This window comes from Podarcis bocagei (assembly GCF_964188305.1).
Source record: "Podarcis bocagei genome assembly, chromosome: 5".
NCBI classification, from domain to species: Eukaryota; Metazoa; Chordata; class Lepidosauria; order Squamata; family Lacertidae; genus Podarcis; species Podarcis bocagei.
Genome location: NC_138129.1, coordinates 27,681,905 through 27,705,141, shown reverse-complemented (window position 1 = coordinate 27,705,141; position 23,237 = coordinate 27,681,905). Strand labels below are relative to the sequence as shown.

Sequence of the window (23,237 nt, the reverse complement as noted above, 5' to 3'; positions counted from 1 at the left end):
TAGTTCTACTAAGACATGCAGTCGTTGTCTTAAAGGATTTTGTACCCCCAAAAAAGCCACTATAAACAATTGCTCCCACAACAGACAGTTTGTTTACAAAAACCAGAATAGTTTCTATTCCCCCCCCTCCATTAGTGGGATCTTTCAATCAGCTCATGAAAACACTGAATGAGAACTCTAACACCCTCTTTCCTGACATAAAGAAAGGCTGTAATAGCATGCGGTGGAACATATACATATTGATTCAGAAGTGCCACTATAGGAGTTATTCCCAGATAGTTGTGTGGTTGTCTGAGAATAGACCACATTAAATGCAGTCGAATACAATGGGAAATATTTCTGAGTTAACACTTTAATTTTTGCTGGGCAGGGATGTGTAAAGTAGCCTGCAAGGAAACCACAGAATTCAACAGAATGTTCTATTACTTGCTAATCAATCCCCATTTTTCAGGAACCTATAATTTAGGAAATGCCAGATCATAAGGTAATCTGCCCTGTGCTAATAGATAAGACATGGAATCTTCCATGGCTTCAGTTGAGAAAGTAATAAACATAAAGCATATATTGTCAGCTATTATGAAGCAAAAGTGTACATATGCGTTGGGCACAACCAGCTCTTAACATGAGCAGCTCATACAACCTTATGACTGAGATTTGGTTGTGGCCTTTTTAAAAGTGGGTGGGATGTTTTTAATATATCCCTCCTCCTTGTTTTTAATATATCTATGGGTGAACTTGTTGATTGGTAGGTTGGTTGTAAGTCACTTTGGGTTGCCTTGGCCAAGATAAAGCAACAAACAAACAAACAAACAAACAAACAGCAATAGCTTCCAGAGAGAAGATGCTTCTTATATTCATTATTATTTTTAGATCCCCTGCTTCTTTTATTCTAGTATTTTTAGTGAGATTAGTGGGAATGTGTTCACACAGATACTGCTTATTTGCTCAGTGTTGTGAAAGGCATCTTTAACTTCTCACAATACATTTTTAAGATGAACCACGTAAATGTAATGCATTTAATACTGTGTTCATAACAGTTGCTTATTCTAATGTCTTCATCCTACTAACTTTCAAAGTGGTTCTGATTGAATTAATTGAAGTCTTAATCCGGCATAAGTAATGTTAATGATTTGTAATTAACTTTTTAAGGATTGCAGTAATCAAGTTGCTATGTAAAGTAAAAAAAAAAAAAAAACACAACACTATAGATAACAAGAGTTTCAGTTTGTACATATGCACAAATTCTAGCCAGAAGCTTGCCTGAACTTTGTTCCATTATGTCCTGTGACCTTGCATGGCTTATGAAAGATAGAAGAATGGTGGTAACCTTTATTGCCTTTAAGTCCTTTTAGGAAATTCACAGTACGGTAATTCTTACTCTTCCAACAGTTCCTTAGTATTTGTGTTGTATGTTAATTATCTGGGAAACTAACACGAAAAAAGGAGCTGCTCGCAGGGCTGGATTCAGTTGCAGGAAACAAAGATGATTGCCTAGGTGCTGGTGGTGATGCTGAACTTAGATAATGCTTGTCACAGTCTGCTTACTCAAGATTGCTCAAGACAGTTGAAAGAAAAATTGGAAACCCTGATGTTCATAGACAGCACAACATTTTATTTTTAAGCTGTGCCCAACACTGTATGAGTGGAAGGCAATCTTGGCCTATGGTTCTCTTCCTTTTTCTTCTGCCCAGACTCCTCAAAAAGTCTGCCCAGAGGGTCAGGTGACATACCAAGCCTTATATAGTAGTACCTCTGGTTACGAACGCTTCTGGTTACGAACACTTCAGGTTACGAGCTCTGCTAACCCGGAAGAAGCTGCTCCTGGTTGTGAACTTTGCCCCAGGATGAGAACGGAATTGCACACAGGAACAGGAGGCCCCATTAGCAGAAAGCACACCTCAGGATAAGAATGGTTTCAGCTTAAGAACGGACCTCCGAAACGAATTAAGTTCATAACCAGAGGTACCACTGTAGCATTTTATGGACTACAGTGGGAAGAAAGATTCTCCCAAACATGGGCAGATGACACTTCTGATTCCAGCTTCCCCCTGCAGTCCCATACAACACAGCCACAATGTTCAATAGGTTCCACTGACCATCCAGAGATGCCCGGGGAGAGAGCAGATAGCTGGGGGGTGGGGAATGGAAACAAGCATTATTCAAGTTACTTTTTGCTCACACAATGTTGGGTATGAGCCATCATTTCCAGGAAAATTTACATCCATTTCATTTTCAACATATGGTGCAATTGTGAGTTCACAGCGATCAGAGCCATACATTTTATTATCTGACAGGGATTAATCTTCCATACATGTCATGTATTGAATCTGTTGAATGGGCTACGAATGCAACAGAAATAAGGCGTTGGGGAAATGAACAAACAATGAAAGCAACAAAGACACTTCTAATGTGGAGAGTGGATATTTAGTTGAGTACAGGGGTGGTTAATTAAGCTATGGCTCTCCAGATATTGTAGGACTCCAGTAACCCCAGCCAGCATGTCCAATAGTCAGAGATAATTCCAGCGGTTGTAAAGGTGCTGTTCCCTCTTCGCAGTAAAACTCCAAAATATGCAGCGTGATATTTACAGTCTTTTATTTATTACATATATACAAAGAACAGCTGCAATTCAAAATCACGCAACCGAACCTGTCGAGTCAGATTCGGGGAGTGTCTTCCTTTGATTTCGGCACCAACAAAGTAGGCATGGAAACCTTGTGATACATCTTTGCTCTTTATGTTTCATTTCCCTCCTTGCCTGTGCTGGTGTGAAAGTCCCACCCCCTTTTCTGAGGCTGAAGTTCCTCCTACCAACTCTGGTGGGTTGTAGGGCTCTTCACCATCCCTGACCCCCTGCTCCTCCTGACTATGCCTCGCCCCCTGCTCTGCTTCCTGCATCAGTTCCCTGTCTTCCTCTTCTGCCAGTTCCTGCTCAGAACCCTCCCCTGCTACTGACAAAACTGTGCGTTCTGGCTCTTCCCTGACAGCTGTGGACCAAACATCTGGAAAACCACAGGGTTGGGTGCCTACTGGTCTAGGAACAGCCATGGTTCTTCTGGAAATTATTGTCATGCCAAATATAATTAGCCTATGGCTAATTAAATAATCTATAGCTTTTAAAACTATTTATTTCATAAATAATAATAAAAATAATAACATTTCTCTAGCACAGTCAAGTATAAAATGAAAGGGTAGTGCAAAGAATGAAAATTTACTTTGGTTTAACTTTATGGGCATTCAAACAGCAAACTTCAGAATTTCAACATATTTTGCACATGTGTGTTCAATGTTTTTCAACAAACATGAATACTAGAAACTCAATTTTTGAAGACTCCTGCCTTCCTTTCCACGTGTCTCATCCTTCCTCTTCTACACTATTCATTTGCCAACTTTTAATGTCCTGTTTTTCTTTTGTCTTCCTAGCCTTTGAACCAAGCTTCTAATTTGCCAAACTCTGATCTTTTGATTTTTTGCAAATGGACTAAATTAGGAAAAGGGGGTGCATTTATACAAGGGTAGTTAATTTCTATAAATGTGCCCAATTGATTAATGTTCCCAGCATATTCAGCTAAATAATTTTTCCATGCACAAATCTGAGACAATAAGGTATTGAGTAGAAGCATGCAGCTGGTTTTGCACAAAGGGAAATGCTCTGTCAAGGAATTCAGAGGAGTATCACTCCAGTCACTGAAAGGAACAGAGAAACCCTGGAAAGTATGGAGCTCTATTTGAGTTTTGTGGTCTTAAAAAATAGGAAGCTCTATTTGTTCTTTAGAGTGTCTGAAAAATAACACATAAAATCTCATTCTACTTTACCTGTAGCCACAGTTTGTCATGTTGAGACCACTTTCCTCCAGCAATGCACTGGAACGTTGCATTCTGTCCAACATTAACCTCCACGTTCTGGAGCCGCAGGAAGTGAGGAGCTTTTCCTAACAAAAATGCAAAATATTATCTGGGTAGAGCTTCACAGTTCATATGTATGCTATGAGAACCAGCCATTCTTAACAAGGATGTCCGGTTTCCCACAGAACAAACTACTCATCATAGCACTGTTGAGTTTGGGGTTTGTTTAAAATACTACAGTATGGCTTTCAGCTAACAGTATGAAAACAAAAGCATCAACCATCTCGGCACAGATAATGTACTATAAATAACACTTCCGCACCAAAAGGATTCAACATTCCCCAGTAATAAATTTCATATACGATGGAAGCAAATAGCAAATTTCTTCTGTGTAAGGATGTAAATATATAATACATATAACATAATATGTACAAAATCAATGAATATAGCATTCACAAGGAAAAGTAGGCAAAGGAAAACTGAGCCAAGGTATTTTTTACTAAGCAGCCTGGGTTCCTACTCACAGAAAACTAACAACAGCAACTTGATATGGTCCAACCCTATTAAAATATTACCATTACCAAATTCAATCGAACTCAATGGGGCCAACATTCAAGTAAGCACACAGAGCATAGAGGCTTTATATATGGGGTCTTCAATGTGGTGCTCATGGACACCCTCAGATAACCCCACTGTGGTGCCCACCAAGGCCAATCCCAATATTCTATATTTAAAGAGATTAACTGGCATCTTTGTTGTTTGAAGGGGTGCTGCCTTTTCTTTTTGCAGGACTGTTCCTTGATTTTTTGTATGTTTTATTTGTTTTGCGTTGCACATAGGGGCTTTGCCTGGTTTTGGGGAGGAAAGGCCCTGAGCATCACCATTTTTCCTTCTGTAAAATGGCTATTTTGTGGAGAGGCACTACCAAGATGGCAGCAGATCCAGCTCCCAAAGAGCACGACACAGCTGTTGATGTGGCAGCAGCACTGGGCAATGAATTCCTTGGAGACAGGATATGCTGTGCCTGTGGATCGTGACACCTGAGGCAGTCACCTCAGCTTGCCTCATGAATGGGCCAGCTCTGCAGCATTGCAATCAGATCATTGCTGCAGCACTGGCACAGGGAGGGTTTAACTTTTTCCTCCAAGCCCCTTTTCTACTATTTGCTATAACAGGGGGAAACACATAATGGGCAGCTCCAATCAGCCTCAGCCACCATGATCAATTAAAGGTAAAGGGACCCCTGACAATTAAGTCCAGTCGCAAACGACTCTGGGGTTGTGGCGCTCATCTCGCTTTACAGGCTGAGGGAGCCGGCGTTTGTCCACTCTGCATACAGTTTTTCCAGGTCATGTGGCCAGCATGACTAAGCCGCTTCTGGTGCAACGGAACACCAACACCAGAGCAGCGCACGGAAATGCTGTTTACCTTGCCGCCGGAGCAGTACCTATTATCTACTTGCACTTTTTGGGGTGCTTTCGAATTGCTAGGTTGGCAGGAGTTGGGACCGAGCAACGGGAGCTAACCCCATTGTGGGGATTCAAACCGCCGATCTTTAGATTGGCAAGCCCAAGGCTCAGTGGTTTAGACCACAGCGCCACCCACATCCCTACCATGATCAATTATCATGGATAATAATGAGGAGTCTATCAATGTATGGAGGACCATAGCTTCGCAGGCTCTGTCACAATGAAAGGCCAGCTACAATTTGGTGAGCAGTATCACTTGGCCAGCAGAGTCAAAGAGAGTTATGCCATCCCTTTTAGCTGGCCGGCAGTTTATCCATGTCACAATTTATTGATGTACTAGCTGTTGGCTGAGACAGGGTCATTCATCTGTCACCTGAAATGGAGAAGCCTTGATATAAAACAATACTGCTTTTGCAGAATATTTACAGCAAACCATTATGACAGTTGGTACTTTCCATTCCTTTTAGCTTTAGTGTATCAAAATGGGCCTTTTTTTAATTGATGGCAATGCTACTGCTACTGAGTCCTCTACAGTTTTAAAAAGGAACGAAAAGAAGAAATGAATAAAGGAAAGGAAAGGAAAAATGGTTGATGACTTTGAGTTCAAACACAATCACATTTAATAATAATAATAATAATAATAATAATAATAATAATAATAATAATAATGTGATTAATAATAATAATAATAATAATACAGAACCCATCTGTCTGGGTTTCCCCAGCCACTCTGGGCGGCTCCCAACAGAATATTAAAAATACGATAAAACATCAAACATTAAAAACTTCCCTAAACAGGGCTGCCTTCAGAGGTCTTCTAAAAGTCAGATAGTTGTTTATTTCCTTAACATCTGATGGGAGGGTATTCCATAAGGCAGGAGCCACTATAGAGAAGGCCCTCTGCCTGGTTCCTGTAACCTCACTTCTCGCAGTGAGGAAACCACCAGAAGGCCCTCTCAATAGTATAATACCTGATAGTCAAAAGGAATAAAAAAGTTTTTTAAGAGAATACTCTAATGAGTGAAACTAATTCTCTTCTAGCTAGCAATGCTGGGGAAGTGAGTATTAAAAGAAAGCACAACAGCACTTTGACAGAACATAAATGCCTTATATATGCTGTCCCTAACAACATTCCTGGAATTGTCCTGTCCCTTCCTCAGTCAACTTTACACTTATTTCTTTTAGCATTTAAAATTGTAGACTGTGTTGGGTGACTGGCAGAAAGCCAGGATATAAATGTAATAAACAGATAAATATAAAGCATGAACAGAAATTAGAAGACACCTTTGGATCCCAAAATCTTCCATAATTATCCCTTTTAAGTCACACAAGTGTCTAAAAGAATATTACATAGTTTTTGCCTGTTGAAATTAGAAGGACTCATATATGCTTTATTGTGACTGCACTGGCCCAAGTATTAAGCTTTCTGTTGGCTTCTAGATACCAGGCAGGTACCATGAGCACAAAAATGGCCCTAGTGTTACCTCTGAATTAGTCCTGGATTTGGGGGAGTTTGCATCTGAATGTTATGAGTTGGACATCTGTAACAACAAATGGATACAAATTCCTAATTGAGTGTTTCCATGGATAAAATGGCTGGTACAAAATACAACAGCCGAGGGAATGTAGTGAAACAATCTTTTGACTTATTCTATACTTCACAGTATGAATTGAGTGCTTTGAAAGGGATACATATTCTTTAAATTCTTTCATTGAGCTACTGAAAAGATTTACATTCCTTTAAAGAAAGTATACTCCAGGGCATTTCTTCCAGAGTGAATGTTGCACTAATTTGCTTAGTTGTGTGCACATGAAAGAACTTCCCCCACATCCCAAAATTCCCCCTTTAACTTACTTCTATATGATACCATCAGAACCCTGCAATTCTTCTCCTTCAATGGCCTGAATCAGAGCTAACAATCAGGGCTTTATATCTCCTTAATAACGGACTAGAATTTTGGCACTAGCTGCACATTTGTAGCGGTTCTGCCTGTTGCACAACTTGATAAATTATGTATTTATTCAGGGTTGATTGCTTCCACTCTGTAAGCATTTGGAAAGGATAAAAGAAGATGTTTCAGAACTGATTGAATTGGGCGAATTACTCCTCTTGATGCAAGGCCGAGTGTAACACATTACTACGGTTAGGAAGGAAAAGGGAGGGGGGAGTATGCTTACTGCATGGATGGGCAAGAACTCTGACTTCATCCACAGCTATGTACCCAGGGTGTCCCTTCAACGAAACCGATTCAAATATCACCTGAAATACACAGGGGGGAAACAAGCTGCTTAAGTAAGCTGTCTGAAAGGATCTCTCGCCTATTCTTTCTCGCATAGCTGAAGCTGAAAATGTTCAAAATCCAGGGACAGAGATTCACAACTCAACATATTGATTGCTTTCATAAGCTAGCCAATTTAACCCCTTGAAGGTTTATTCATTAATGTGCAAGGAAGAAAAATACACACATTGTCCTGTTCCAATATGTCTCCACTGAACATAATGTCGGAAAATATCTATCACACTTCTACTTGGGAGAAGCCTTGGGGGGGGCAGGGGAGGAACCACACTGATTTGCTCTTAAGCATAAGCATGAAGCCAAGTTAAATGGGTTAAATGCTAATAAAAACAGACAAAGACCAAGGATTTCAGTGCCAGAACTAACAGCATGGTCCTAACCATGTCTACTCATGAACAAGGCCTATTGAATTCAATGGGGCTTACTCCACGGGATTAGGTTGCAGTCTCTGTGTTATAAGAAACACGTAAACAAAATGGCTGCCCTGTAAATTCTCCTCCTGTGTTATTAAAAATGCCAAAGCTCATAGTATAATTATGTTGAGTCATCAAATATTTCATACAACTCTTAAGGAGGGAAACTTCACACTGGGAACACCTTTGGATAAACTACCTGAGCCGTATTTGGGCATGCAGAATGTGTCACTATCCATCTGTCCGTAGGTTAGGTTGACAAAGTTAATTAGAGAAGATAAATAGTGCCATGTCAGTTTTGCAGAAATATGGAGCTTGTTGGAATGATAAAGGGCAAGATCTGGTCAATCCATATTCGTTATTAGGAGATATATGAAATAAATCATAAATTAGACAATTTTACATTTTACCATGTATGTGATGTATGTACATATGCAATGCATTTATTATACTTATTCAGTATATTTATAGGTAACTGTAATATTTTAAAAATAATACTGAATTTATAAAGTTTTCTGTAAGATAATTGTGTGTGTGTGTGTGTGTGTGTGTGTGTGTGTGTTGGTACTCACTGGAACAGAGTACTATCTCCGATTTCATTTCAATAGCAGTTCCCATCTTGCTGCACCCTAAATAGAGCACCCAGGAAGTATCACAGAAGGGGGCTTTGCTGTTGTTGAAACATGGGCTGAATCAAAATGGCAACCCCTTTGATGCCCAATGATGCTTCCCTGCCTTCTTCACCTTTTAGAGGCATTCAACTCACAGCAATGGAAGAATGTTTGCCAATTAACCTTGTGAAAAACTTCTTAAAAACATTAACATTTCCAAGTTAATTTATTTATAAATATTCTGTGTTTGGAATTAGACTTTTTAAAAGAAAATAATAATAATGAAGCCCTTTCAGTTTAAAATGAAACTGTGTCACCTTCCTCATTTATTTCATTTATAATCTTTCACTGTTCTGTCAAAATATAATTATGCTTAAAGGATTAATAATCAGAAATGAAATGAATGTATTTCTCATTTCTAATTCATATGCATATGCCTAATTAAAAAAAAGCATTTGATGTAACACACAATATTTCTTTCCGTTTAGGCAAGTTTTCAAAGATATTACTGCGAGTATTAAGTTGTTGCAAGTGATTTATGTAATATGCAGCATTAGTCATTCTTTGGGACTTTGGGATGTCCCAACATAGCTGAGTTGTGACTTTGACATCCAATCTGGGACAATGTGAAAATTCATGGCAAAACTGAAACAACTAGAGAGAAGATGAAAAGAGTAGCCTAAGGTAAACCATATTAAGGGAATATGCTGACCATAGAAGAAAAACACTGAAATCTCATCTACCTCAAATGATTAAATATCCTCCGTGTCAGGGCTTACAAGTACTCAGTACTGCTAGCCAGGCCTGATGCATATGTTACTTTTTGACACCTTAAAACAGGCTTCCTCAAACTCGGCCCTCCAGATGTTTTTGGCCTACAACTCCCATGATCCCTAGCTAGCAAAACCAGTGGTCAGGGATGATGGGAATGGCAGTCCCAAAACATCTGGAGGGCCGAGTTTGGGGATGCCTGGGTTAGTCCATGCATGCAATGTATTAGATGTGTGTATATTTAAGAAATGATATCCACACAGTGGGTCATAGCTCCAGATACAGGAGGTAGAAGGGATGAAATCAAGGGGAGTGGAATTGTTGGATGAAGAAAGTCCTGCCTCTTATCCGTCTTTGAAGAGGACAACCTCTTCACTGTAAAGTACATAACTGTGGTCAGCTATGTGCCAAACCAAATGTGATGTTGACTGCACAAATCCTATTAATGTCCAACTTATTTCATTGGCACAAATGGGAGCTCTAATGTAAACAGCTGCTTCAGAGATGCCATTTTTGTCAGGATCATGTCAGAGAAAGAGCTAAACACTCTCTCTCCATCTGCCCCCCACATCCTCAAGAATACTCAGTTTTGATTATGGCTACTATTTTCATGACATGTCTATCCATGTACTTTCCATCAAGGCTTCTGTAAGTGTACTTCTCCACATTCCCCATATAATTTTCTGTATAGGGGCAAGGGGCTAAATTTGACCACTCCTACTCCCGGGGTCTTCATGCGTCGATTGTACTCAGTATCCCTCAACAGTGAGGAAAATGTCAGCTAAGTGTTTCTGCTGCAAAACAATCAAACAACAACAACAGCACGACAAAACAGTTTGTTAAAGCTGAAATTTGTATTAGCAACAAACTTGTAAATGTGTTCCTATGTAAATTCAGGTGTCTGGTGAAGCAAGCAAACACCTGAATTACATTTCTAGCATTTATCTTAGTTTTTACAGAAATGCCAACATTCCTTAACTTGCATTGGGACAAATCCGAGAAAATACTATGGCTGCTCTCTGCTAAATCAGAGTGTGATTCTGAGTACTACTATCTGTTACTTAGTGAAGGTCAAAACAGACCATATTGAGAGTTATCTGTAGTATCTGGGGGAAAGGGGAAGTGGTTATTATCACAGAATAGATAGGATATGATATGAAAGAATAACAAAATATCTGATGCAAGGGATGGGGGAATCTCAAACACACCTGATAGAAGTGTGGCCAGAATGTGCTGATTGCAAGTTCTACCTTCACCCAGCCTTCTGTAACAATCCCAGACACATTCCAGATAGGGTTGCCTTGAGGTCCACCATTAACCTTGACATAAACGTTCAACGATCCAGGGCTGGAGCGGTCTCGACTGGACAGGTAGTAATGGAAGTCAATACAGTGTGTGTCATTTTCCTTCAAGGTTGGTAGAAGCAAGTGAGCTTTTTGCCCAGATGCTCTCCCAGAGCTGTTCACCATCATGAAGGAGCCTGGAAATAAATGTGAAACAAAGAAAGGGACAATAGCAGAGAAAAATAAGGTCAGTGGTTTCCTTCTCTTCCCCTGGAACAATAGTATGATGAAGAGCCAATAATTCTAAACAATCTGCCCAGCAGTCAGAAAACAAAACAGGTATTCATCTCAAAGAACTGAAAACCTATTATTTTATGTCAACACTTATCTGAAAAAGACAAGAAGACATCAAAATTACAGGAGCTGCAAATAAATTTGCACCCACTGCCTCCACCATCACTTAAAGAGGGTTATTTATTACTATTTTCAAATTTTCTACCCTGGATTTCAAATTGTCTGACAGTAAAATATCCACACCAAGCATGAAGTGCATACACATTGTACAAACCTCTTGCCAAGTGGCCAGGCTCTCCCAGTGGCATTTTCAAGCAGTATGAAGCTGACAGCCTTTATAACACATCTAAATTTATTGCTTTGTATTGTACCAATGTATTGTAATACATCACTGGAAAAGAGCAAGGCACAGTGGCACACAAAGGAGTGCGACTCCTCCACCGGACGGCAGCAATTAGCCGCTGTGCAGGTCATAGATTACTGTGGGGTTTCACCAGCTTAAAATACTGAGCAGGCCATGGATTACTATGGGGTTTCACCAGCTTAAGATGTAGAAAGGAGAGCCTTAGACCAAATGGAGCCACGTTGGAACAGCTACCTTGACACTCCCTCTGTTTGAATTCCTTATATTTTAATCACATTTGTAGCCCATTTGAATGCATGACTTCTCTCTGTAATTAAGGATTATCAATTTGTGCATGTCCGTGCAATTTAGAATTGTCAATTTGTACCTGTCTCTGATCTAATCACTCAAATGAACACAATTTTTGAGTGGGCATCAATGTTATTTTAGTTCCTCATGAATTAAAGAAAGAAAGGAAAGTTAACACAACGCAGGCCACACAGGGAAGTGTTACTAGTTTTACAATCAAATATTAACTTTTAGTTCTGTTTGGTTTAAGTCCAGGAGTTAGAGACTGGATGCTGTAACAGCTGCTGAGACTCTGATCAACAAAAACCTCAATTCCAGTGTGTCACACAGATAGCACTGCTGTAGCACAGCAAGAAGGGAAATGATTCATGCTGAAAAGTATTGCCATTTGTAAAGCAACCTTTTAAGAACAGCTATTTTAAGAACCTCAAAGCAAGAGAAGTCCACCAAATCCAATGCCTTGTCCTGACTTTTGTCTCTTCTTTGGGACAGTGTGTTTGCTAATGCGTTTTTTAAAAATTCCATTATACTTATCGTGCAAGGTATTCCTGGATCCTGTAAAAAGCAGCCACCAGATTGGGATTTAGGTTTCACACCTCCTGGCAGTCAATAGGTAACATTGCAAGTGAGCAAAAAAATAAAATAAAGAACAGGAAGCTGCCATCTTAGCTCTTTGCTGCTCCTTCCTTTTTCAGTTTTTAAATAACAAGCCAGAATATGAGGAGATTCAGTGTCAGAAGAGAATGGAAGATGGCTTTTAACAGGAGAGGTTGCCTTAAAAACTCACTGAGACACTCTGGTAGGAAAGGTAAAGAAGTATGACGGAGCATATTATTGGCAAAAAAGTGGTGAGGTGCCACAGAATAAACAGCTGCTGACAGCCTGAGTGGGTTCTGGTGGCAGCTTTTATGGGATCCAGAAACACCTTTCACAGTAAGTTTAACAGACTTTTCTGGAGACCCCATAAAAGCACTTGTAAATGGATCTCTGATGGTGCAAGAGGAGCCATTGACTGGGATATGAGCAAAGTCTGCCCCAAAGCATCATTGGTAGGGCAAGTATCATTAGCCATAGCATCTTTGACAACAGCATTAAAATGATAGCTTGATGGGGTAGGATGGAGGACACAGCTGAGAGAATTTTGGTTATGTTTTTCTGGAGATAACGTAATTCTCTCCGCTGGCCTCCTAGATGAATCAACTGGCAAAAAGGGAAGATAAGGCCCTTATTGTAGTTGTTCACGAAGTTGTGATCCTAGAAGGCTGATAGGCTCACATAAAGATCTCCTCTTGTTTGATGCAGAGGCAATCAGTATGTTATCAAGGTAAAGAAAAGGCAATATGCACTGAAGATGGATGTGTGAAACAAGGGCTACCACTACTTTGGTGAATGCTCTCTATGCTGAGGCCAGGCCAAACCGCATTGCTCTGTATTGCGTGTCCAGGCGAACACCCCCTGACCCTAGGCGACACCCAGGTGGAATAATGACAACGTGCTATGGGATTAAAATTGGCCACAACTTTATTAAATTTTCAGATGTAGGAAGACCCTGGCTTAGGCATTGGGCCTTTATCCCTCCCAGTCCCCAGCCGGGGATCTGGGGCACACCAGGATTAATAAATCTGTCTGGGGTTTGGGCTTGGCTCTGGAAGATGTATGTTTAAGCAGAGAGCCTGCCCCCCATTTTGCCACAACACAGAGTGAGAGCACTAACAACCTTTCAGCATATGGCCAGTGACTCCCGTCAACACAACCCCTTTAATGAGGAACCCTGGGATCGCCACCATGGGGGGGGGGAGTGTCACTGCTTCACGCCCCCCCCCCAATTTAGGGAAGATAGACTAAAGGATTCCACCCAAGGCCTGAAACCACCAAAGTTGTGACGTTTTGCTACAGTGAAGGCGAAACCTGCCAATGCAGGGAAATTCCTTCCCGGTCCTTCAACAGCAACCATCAATGACTGTTGCAGCGCCAACATACCTATAAAGAAGCTGTTAACCTGCAATAAATGTCCTAAACTAAGGGAGGGTAGGGCGGGAGAAGCTCTGGAGCCGACTGAGGACCCTCTATTGTGCCAGGTGGGCAGTCCCGTCCCTTACCTGGTCAACTCCCCTGGCTATGCCTCCCCAGCTGCAATTGGTTCTCAGAGCTGATGCCAGAATGAGGGGAGTTCATGGGACCACCTGATCTAGCTCTGAGATGATCTGTATATAACTCCCCTAGAGATGGGGCAGGAGAGGCTGGCAAGCTGGGAAGATCTGCCTAACAGAGTTGAAAGTGGCAGGTGCTGCTCCTGAACCATGGTGGGGAAGGCTGGAGTCAAAACTTGGGTAGATGGAGAACTACCTGTAATATTGTCTACTGCATTTATGGGCTGTAATTTTGCTGCTGCAATTCGCTCCTGGCAGGAGAGTGTGCATTTCTTCTGTGCCTTTCCATTTAAGCGCAGGAAAAGAAGCTGTTTGAACAATAGCCGATCATTAGGTGATTGTTAGCAAAAAACACGGGAAACTCTCTAACCTCCCACTGAGAGCTAATGACTAGAGGTTTGAAAAGCTTTACCTATACTGAGCAAAAAGCTGGAGGGGGGGTGGAATCCAGAGGCTACTATGGATGAAGTCAGCAATGCAAAGGACAATATAGAGTCTAAGGAGACTGTAGAGAAGGAAACCAACAACTGAATAGGTCTCAAGAAATCAGCATGAAAACACCGGAGCAGGGAAAGGAGTGCTGAGAATAACTAAAAATGAGGCTAAACACACAAAGAAATTCCACAAAAGGTAAAAGAAACAAGGAAATAACCAGTTTGGAAAGGACAACACCAGGAGTCTCATGAACAAACGACCACTTTCTGCGAGGCAAAGTAGAAAGAAAAAAAACTGAAGGAAGGAAGGAGTTGGGATGAGCTGAGACAGAAGCTTCTGGTTTAAATTCCTCATTTTTTTTTTCCAAGCTTGCAATGTTGCCTATTGACTGTCAGGTGGTGCCACACCTAAGTCCCAATCTGGCTACAGTTTTTACTGGGTCTCCAGAATCAGGTGGGGATCATAATTCTACTCCAATAAAACTTTATCTGAGACATGGGCCAGGGGCAGACTTGGATCTTTCAGATTTCAGCAGCACCCTATGCAAAGCTACAATTTGGTCCCCCCTCATTTCTTGCCTTCTACTCAATTCACTAAGTCATAGTTGCAATGCCCTGCAGTGCCCGCTAGACTCAGCACCCAGTGCAATGGAACCGATCACACTGCCCTAAATCTAACTCTGCACTGGCCGCATTCAGACATTACACTAAATGACCTTGCATTCCCTCTCCTTCTCTAGCACAGATGCAAGGAGAAGCTGAGAAGCTTTCACTTCTGTTTTTGCTTAACCATCCACAGCTTGTTGTGTTGTCCAAACTGGCAAACTGTGATGGATGTTCATTATGGTTCGTTTTGGGGAAAGGTGGAAAAACCCATTTGAAATTGTTGGTTTGTTTATGTCTCACTAAATTTAAAGTTTAAAGTAGTGGCCACAATGTTCTGTTCCAAGCTCTGTTGTCTGATTGCCTCCCTTTTGTTCCCACACTTTGTCTGCCATTATCCACCTTGGATGGATCTACACACAGGAAAAAAAACCACTATAAATAAGTCAGAAATTAAAACGTTATAATAAAAGAAAAACCTATGTAAAAATGCTATAGAAAGGTTTTGTGCTCTCTGGTGCCATCTGGTGTTGCATTCAAATTGCTGTACAGTGGTACCTCGGGTTACAGACACTTCAGGTTACAGACTCCGCTAACCCAGAAATAGTACCTCGGGTTAAGAACTTTGCTTCAGTATGAGAACAGAAATCATGCAGTGGCAGCACAGCTGCAGAGGAAGGCCCCATTAGCTAAAGTGGTACCTCAGGTTAAGAACCGTTTCAGGACAGACCTCCAGAACGAATTAAGTTCTTAACCCAAGGTACCACTGTACTGACAAATGTAGCTGAGTCTCTTATCTGTCTACAGCTGCTAAGCTGACCAATGCTGACAATCATAGACAGGAATTCTGTACCAACCTGACTGGCTTCCACCCTGAATTGAAAGGAAGGAAGGGAAGGAGGGTATACTATCCTCTAAGGCCCCAAGCAACTGAATTTTGGTACATGTAAAAGCCAATCTCCTTTACATCCTAATTGAATCAGATCAACACCCTGCTACTAATTAAGCGATCAATTCCAAGGACGTTAAATCACCTTGTGATGCTCCACCTAGCATCACCTAGCACATATTCCCCTCTTGTTAAAGAAAATAGCCTTGGCAGCATTATTATTATTATTATTATTATTATTATTATTATTATTATTATTATTATTATTATTATTTTAGCTGCCCTTCACCCTAAGGTTTCAGGGTGGCCTACAATAGTAAAAACAGTAAGCAATGGGTAGCTGGTGGTGAGGGGGCAACAGTGTATTGAATAAATAGGTACTATACACGTTCAAAACTGTACTACAGTGGTGCCCCGCAAGACGAATGCCTCACAAGACGAAAAACTCGCTAGACGAAAGGGTTTTGCGTTTTTTGAGCTGCTTCGCAAGATGAATTTCCCTATGGGCTTGCTTCGCAAGACGAAAACGTCTTGCAAGTTTGTTTCCTTTTTCTTAAAACCGTTAATACCCAGGGAGCATTGCTTGAAGAGGTGCAGTTGCGACTTGACTTCGAGGAGCAACTCATAGCATGCGGTGTGGTAGCCTTTTTTTTAGGTTTTTGAAGACTTTGGTGATTTTTGAAGCTTTTCCAAAACTTCTTTTGCAGCCATTTGGTAAGTTAAACTTTTAAAACTTTTTGGGTTTTTTTTGGATTTTGGGTTGGGGTGTTTGGAATTCAAGGACTTGGTGTTGGGGAGGGGTTTGCAAGAATCTGGAAGCTTGTGTGTTTTTTTCCTGCATTTTTATGATTTTTTGTGACCATTGGGCGACTCTGCTGGTTTTTTTAAAAAAAAATTCTGGGTTTGAATTTCTGTGTGGTGGGTGGCTGGGGGAACAGTTGAGGAGGGGTTTGCAAGAATCTGGAAGCTTGTGTGGTTTTTATCTGCATTTTTATGATTTTTTGTGACCATTGGGCCACTCCACTGTTGTTGTTTTTTTAAAAAAAAATCTGGATTTGAATTTCTGTGTGGTGGGTGGCTGGGGGAACAGTTGGGGAGGGGTTTGCAATTTCTGTGTGGTGGGTGGCTGGGGGAATAGTTGAGGTTTTTGAAGACTTTGGTGATTTTTGAAGCTTTTCCAAAACTTCTTTTGCAGCCATTCGGTATGTTAAACTTTTAAAACTTTTTTGGGGGGTTTTGGATTTTGGGTTGGGGTGTTTGGAATTCAAGGACTTGGTTCTGGGTTTGAATTTCTGTGTGGTGGGTGGCTGGGTGCTTTTAAATTTTGTGGATGTGAAGCACTGATTTATTTATTTATTTATTTGGGTTTGCGAAGGTAGGAGCTGTGCTGCCATGGGACCCAAGAAGACTGCTGCTGCAGAGGCTGGCGAGGGGAGAAGGCGAAGGTTACGCTGGAAATGAAGAAGGAGATCATCCAGAAGCATGACGGTGGAATGCGTGTGACAGACCTCGCCAGGGAGTACGGGAGGAATCCATCGACCATCGGGACCATCCTGAAGATGAGGGAGAAGATCCTTGCGACTGATGCAGCCAAGGGAGTCACCAGGATTGTGAAGAACCGCCCAGCTGTTCTGGAGGAGGTGGAGAAGTTGCTGCTCATCTGGTTAGAAGAGAAGCAGCATGCAGGGGACACAGTGACTGAGGCCGTCATTTGTGAGAAGGCCAAGGCCTTGCACGCAGACCTCGTCCGGAAACAGCCAGGAACCTCAGGCGAGCCAGAAGTCTTCAAGGCAAGCAGAGGCTGGTTTGACCAGTTCAAGACAAGATCTGGAATCCACAGCATGGTCAGGCATGGAGAGGCTGCCAGTTCTGATGTTTCTGCGGCTGAAGACTTTGCAGCAGAGTTCCTGGAGGTTGTGAGGACGGAGGGCTACGTTCCACAGCAGGTCTTCAACTGCGACCGGGCTGTTTTGGAAGAGGATGCCCAAAAGGACTTTCATCACACAGGAGGAGGCCAAGTTGCCTGGCCACAAGCCCATGAAGGACCGTCTGACCCTGCTCTTCTGTGCCAACGCAAGCGGCGACCTGAAGATCAAGCCCCTGCTGGTGTACCACTCGGAGAACCCACGGGCCTTCAAGAAACACAAGGTCAGCAAGGAGCAGCTGAGTGTCATGTGGCGATCCAACAGTAAGGCTTGGGTCACACGTGTGCTGTTTGTGGACTGGGTCAATCTTGCTTTTGGCCCTGCTGTCAAACAGTACCTGCTGGACAACAACCTGCCGCTGAAGGCTTTGCTTCTGATGGACAATGCTCCTGCTCATCCTAAAGGCCTTGAGGAGGATTTGTTGGAGGAGTTCAGCTTCATCAGCATCATGTTCCTGCCGCCTAACACCACGGCACTGCTCCAGCCGATGGATCAGCAGGTCATCGCCAATTTCAAAAAACTCTACACCAAGGAGCTTTTCAGGCGATGCTTCGAGGTGACTGATTGCACCACCATCACCCTGCAGGAATTCTGGAAGGACCACTTTGACATCGTCACCTGCTTGAAGATGATCACCACGGCCTGGAACGGGATCAGCCAGAGAAATTTGAATTGCGCTTGGCGCAGCCTGTGGCCGGACTGTGTGGCACCAAGTGACTCTGATGCACCAGAGTCAACAGTGGTGCAGGACATTGTTGCCTTGGGGAGGACCATGGGCCTGGAGGTCACAGAGGAGGACATCAGCGAGCTGGTGGAGGAGCACGACCACGAGCTGACCAACCAGGAGCTGGTCGAACTGCAGGCAGAGGCTGCGCAGGAGCAGGCCTCGTTGGAAGAGGAGGAAGCAACTGAGGAACAGCTGTCCTCCAAAGAACTGAGGGACATTTGCCTGAAGTGGAAGGATGTGCAGGCTTTTGCACAGCGGCACCACCCTGACAAGCACGTGGCACATGACCTTGTGAACACTTTTGATACGAGGGTCATGTCGCCTTTCAGGGAGGTGCTGAAAAGGCGGATGAAGCAGCAGACCACGGACAGGTTCTTCAGCAAGAAGCAAAGAGTGGAAGAAGAACCTTCTTCGAGTTGTCCCCCAGAGTCTTAGAAAATGTACTGTATACCGTATTTTTCGCCCTATAAGACGCACTTTTCCCCCTCCAAAAATGAAGGGGAAATGTGGGTGCGTCTTATGGGGCGAATGCAGGCTTTCGCTGAAGCCTGGAGAGCGAGAGCGGTAGGTGCGCACCGACCCCTCTCGCTCTCCAGGCTTCGCGGACCTCTCCCCAAGCAGCGGGAATGCTCCCGCTGCTTGGGGAGAGTTGCCGGCATCCCGAAGCCTGCGCGCGCTGATCCCAGCGCCTGCAGGCTTCGCGGATCTCTCCGCAAGCAGCGGGAACGTTCCCGCTGCTTGGGGAGAGTTGCAGGCATCCCGAAGCCTGCCCGCGCTGATCCCAGAGCCTGCAGGCTTCGCGGATCTCTCCGCAAGCAGCGGGAACGTTCCCGCTGCTTGGGGAGAGTTGCAGGCATCCCGAAGCCTGCCCGCGCTGATCCCAGCGCCTGCAGGCTTCGCGGATCTCTCCGCAAGCAGCGGGAACGTTCCCGCTGCTTGGGGAGAGTTGCCGGCATCCCGAAGCCTGTGCGCGCTGATCCCAGCGCCTGCAGGCTTCGCGGATCTCTCCGCAAGCAGCGGGAACGTTCCCGCTGCTTGGGGAGAGTTGCAGGCATCCCGAAGCCTGCCCGCGCTGATCCCAGCGCCAGCAGGCTTCGCGGATCTCTCCGCAAGCAGCGGGAACGTTCCCGCTGCTTGGGGAGAGTTGCAGGCATCCCGAAGCCTGCGCGCGCTGATCCCAGCGCCTGCAGGCTTCGCGGATCTCTCCGCAAGCAGCGGGAACGTTCCCGCTGCTTGGGGAGAGTTGCAGGCATCCCGAAGCCTGCCCGCGCTGATCCCAGCGCCTGCAGGCTTCGCGGATCTCTCCGCAAGCAGCGGAAACGGTCCCGCTGCTTGGGGAGAGTTGCAGGCATCCCGAAGCCTGCCCGCGCTGATCCCAGCGCCTGCAGGCTTCGCGGATCTCTCCGCAAGCAGCGGGAACCACCGCTGGGCTCCCACGGCTTGCAGAGAGCTGCCTGTTTGCGGGCTGGGGTCGGGGGAAGCTCGGGCTGCCCCAGCCCCGCGCCTGGGGGGGAAATAATTTTTTCCCTTTATTTCCCCCCCAAAAAACTAGGTGCGTCTTATGGGCCGGAGCGTCTTATGGGGCGCAAAATACGGTACTTTGTTGATTTTTAAATGTTTTTCTGTCTTGTTTAGAAACTTAATTTATTGTTCTTTCAATTTTTGAAATGCTCTTTACAGTATGTGTGACTTTAAAGAGCACTTAATAAACTCTTGTTGTACCAAATTTGGCTTTGTTTGGACTTTTTTTGACCATAGGAACGCATTAATTAAATTTCAATGCATTCCTATGGGATTTCGTGCTTCACAAGACGAAAAATTCGCTAGACGAAAAAACTCGCGGAACGAATTAATTTCATCTTGCGAGGCACCACTGTATACAGGTTCAAAACTTCGTGCTCCTGAGAACTCTAATATGCTTTATTAGTTTCTTCATAAGGGTTGTATTCCACAGTCCATCCCACCGTGCAGCTAGAGTTACATTTGCAGCTGTTTTCCAACCCATACTCACAGTTGACCTTCTCTCTTAGTCTCTCTCTCATACACACACACACACACACACACACACACACACACACACACACTACAACTATGGGAATCCACAGAAGAATATTTTGAGAAAGGCGTTTAAAATTCTCCCTTTCATGGCTGCAGTGATGTGACAAAAAACACTCCTCTCTAGCAATAAAAATAATGAGAACTGTTGGTTTAATTCTCTTTAAAAGATCTGCTTTGTGGATGTGTGCACACATGCCTTGAGGAAAACTAGCAAAAGTAATAAGAGATTGGGAGAGGGGGGCAGAGAAAGAGAAGAAAGAGTATCTATTTCAGCAGTCAGGCATAGTAATTTTTAATCAAATGCAGCCCTCTTGACATTCTCAGTTCCGATGCAGCTGCCAAGTCATGCTACAAACGTTATCTCTCTGCTGGCCCCCATGCAGTTCATAGAAGATTGAATCTGGGAAAGCTTGCCTCACTAGTAACCTATTGAAGTTAGGGTCCCCCCCTCACTTTTTCTTTTGTATGCCGTGTTGCAGCAATGTGACAGACACCCAGATGAGCCAGATAAACATTCTGATCATTTCTGATCAATGAGCAGCCATATGTAGTAGGCTTAGAGGAGGAGGAGACACTGGCAGCATTTGCCCAAATAAGCTTTTCCACTGCTTTGCAATTACACACAACAGAAATGTGTGTGACTCTCCCTGTTTTAAAATGGATCATGTCAAATATAGACACAATGGGCAGCAGAAATGGAGATGAGAGAGAATGAGTGTGCATACTTGCATACAAAGAGAACACTCGGGGTGTGGAGGAAAAGCGTGTGAAGTCTTGCTTGGTCTCCTAACCACACAGCATCCTTTAGACAAGAGAAAATATGCAGATTCTCAAGAGAAGAGCCCAGCTAAATGGAAAAGCATGAATGAGCTTACCACATCATATAGATGCTTGGCCAAAGTCCAAATCACATATTCCAGGACCTGGGGAGCAGTTTTACAGCAAGCAAAGTACTCTGGGAGCAGTCTGCATTCAGCTATGAAAAAATAATCTGGAGCAGACACCATCTTAAGAAAAATCTTTATCTGTACTTATTTTAGCCTTTGGGAACTTTTAAATCCCCCAAATTACTATTTTATATGCTTTTATACTATATTTTTACTAGTTTTATACTGTCTTTTTATTTTAATGATTTTCTTTATTGTTTTTATGTTGAACGGTAGTTTTAGATTTTTAAAAATATTACATTATTAGCTAATGCTTTAAGTAACTATGTTCTGAATCCAAATCCCAAAGTTAAAATATCCTACAAGATGATTTAAGATCCAGTGAAAATAACTTCTGTTTCTAGCAGATAAGGTTGTGCTCTTGGGGTTCAGAGTCAAATATTCAGCCCTGAATTTTGCCATTTATGATATCTTCAGTTCTTTCAGAGGAAGGGATATAAATTTAATCTCTCAATCAATCAATCAATCAATCAATCAATCAATCAATCAACATCCTAAATACCTAAGAGACCAAGCTGTGGAAAATCAGCAAGTCCCCAGTACAAATATCACCAATGCTATTTAGCCACTTGCCATTTACAATGAAGGATGCTAATCTTGTTGGGATGCTGGTGGTGTTGTGGTCTAAACCACTGAGCCTCTTGGGCTTGCCAATCAGAAGGCCGGTGGTTCAAATCCCTGCAATGGAGTGAGCACCCCTTGCTCTGTCCCAGCTCCTGCCAAACTAGCAGTTCAAAAGCATACCGGTGCAAGTAGATAATTAGGTACCACTGCGGCAGGAAGGTAAACGGCGTTTCCATGCGCTCTGGTTTCCGCCACGGTGTTTCGTTGTGCCAGAAGCGGTTTAGTCATGCTGGCCACATGACCCGGAAACCTGTCTGTGGACAAACGCCAGTTCCCTCAGCCTGAAAGCGAGATGAGCGCCGCAACCCTATAGTCGCCTTTGACTGGACTTAACCATCCAGGGGTCCTTTACCTACCTTTAACTTAATCATGTCTGGGGTGTACAACCTGCAATATTGGGGGCAGTGCACTTCTGAATGGCAGGGCAGAGTCTCAAACAAAGATGTGCTCTTCCAAGTCCACTTTCCCAGCATGTTGAGAATTCTGTCTCAGCGACGTCTACACTGGCTTGCTCATGTACACAGAATGGAAGATGGCAGGATCCCCAATGATGTGCTTAGTGGAGAGCTGGCCTTGGGCACATGGCCTGTTGGCCCGCATTACAAAGATGTGGCACGAAGGCTGGCAACGTGAAGCCCAGTGTATGGGAATCCCCTGCTGATGACCACAATGCCTCGAGACAGACAGTTAGGACATGTAGCCATGGCAATGACCAGAGGAGAAATGACCATTGGGAGGAATGCAGAGAAGAAATTCCATGGTGCATCTGCCCCAGCATAACTAGACATCTTCATCTGCTCCAGCAACAATAAAACACGTATCTCCTGTCTCTACAGCCACAGAAGGCAGTCTAACTCTCCAACATAAAAAAATTCCTTCCAGTAGCACCTTAAAGACCAACTAAGTTAGTTCTTGGTATGAGCTTTTGTGTGCATGCACACTTCTTCAGATACACTGAAACAGAAGTTGCCAGATCCTTCTATATAGTGAGAAGGTGGGGAGGGGTGTTACTCAGAAGGGTGGTGGGAATGGGAGATTGGCAGATAGCTGAGATGGCAGATAGCTGAGATGGCAGATAGCCTCACTATATAGAAGGATCTGGCAACTTCTGTTTCAGTGTATCTGAAGAAGTGTGCATGCACACAAAAGCTCATACCAAGAACTAACTTAGTTGGTCTTTAAGGTGCTACTGGAAGGAATTTTTTTATTTTGACTATGGCAGACCAACATGGCTACCTATCTGT

At 43.3% G+C, this 23,237-nt stretch overlaps 1 protein-coding gene across 17 annotated transcripts in view; it reads right to left on the bottom strand.

Moving 5' to 3' along the window:
- The window catches only part of PTPRT (protein tyrosine phosphatase receptor type T), a 614,745-nt gene that overhangs the window by 359,314 nt on the left and 232,194 nt on the right, over positions 1-23,237 (bottom strand). For all 17 annotated transcript variants that reach the window (XM_081195978.1, XM_081195992.1, XM_081195980.1 and 14 more), the window contains exons 3-5: positions 10,616-10,887; positions 7,494-7,575; positions 3,817-3,932 (exon numbers count right to left, since the gene is read on the bottom strand). In XM_081195978.1, the coding sequence (XP_081052104.1) occupies positions 3,817-3,932; positions 7,494-7,575; positions 10,616-10,887 (470 nt within the window). The remainder of the gene's footprint in view (positions 1-3,816; positions 3,933-7,493; positions 7,576-10,615; positions 10,888-23,237) is intronic.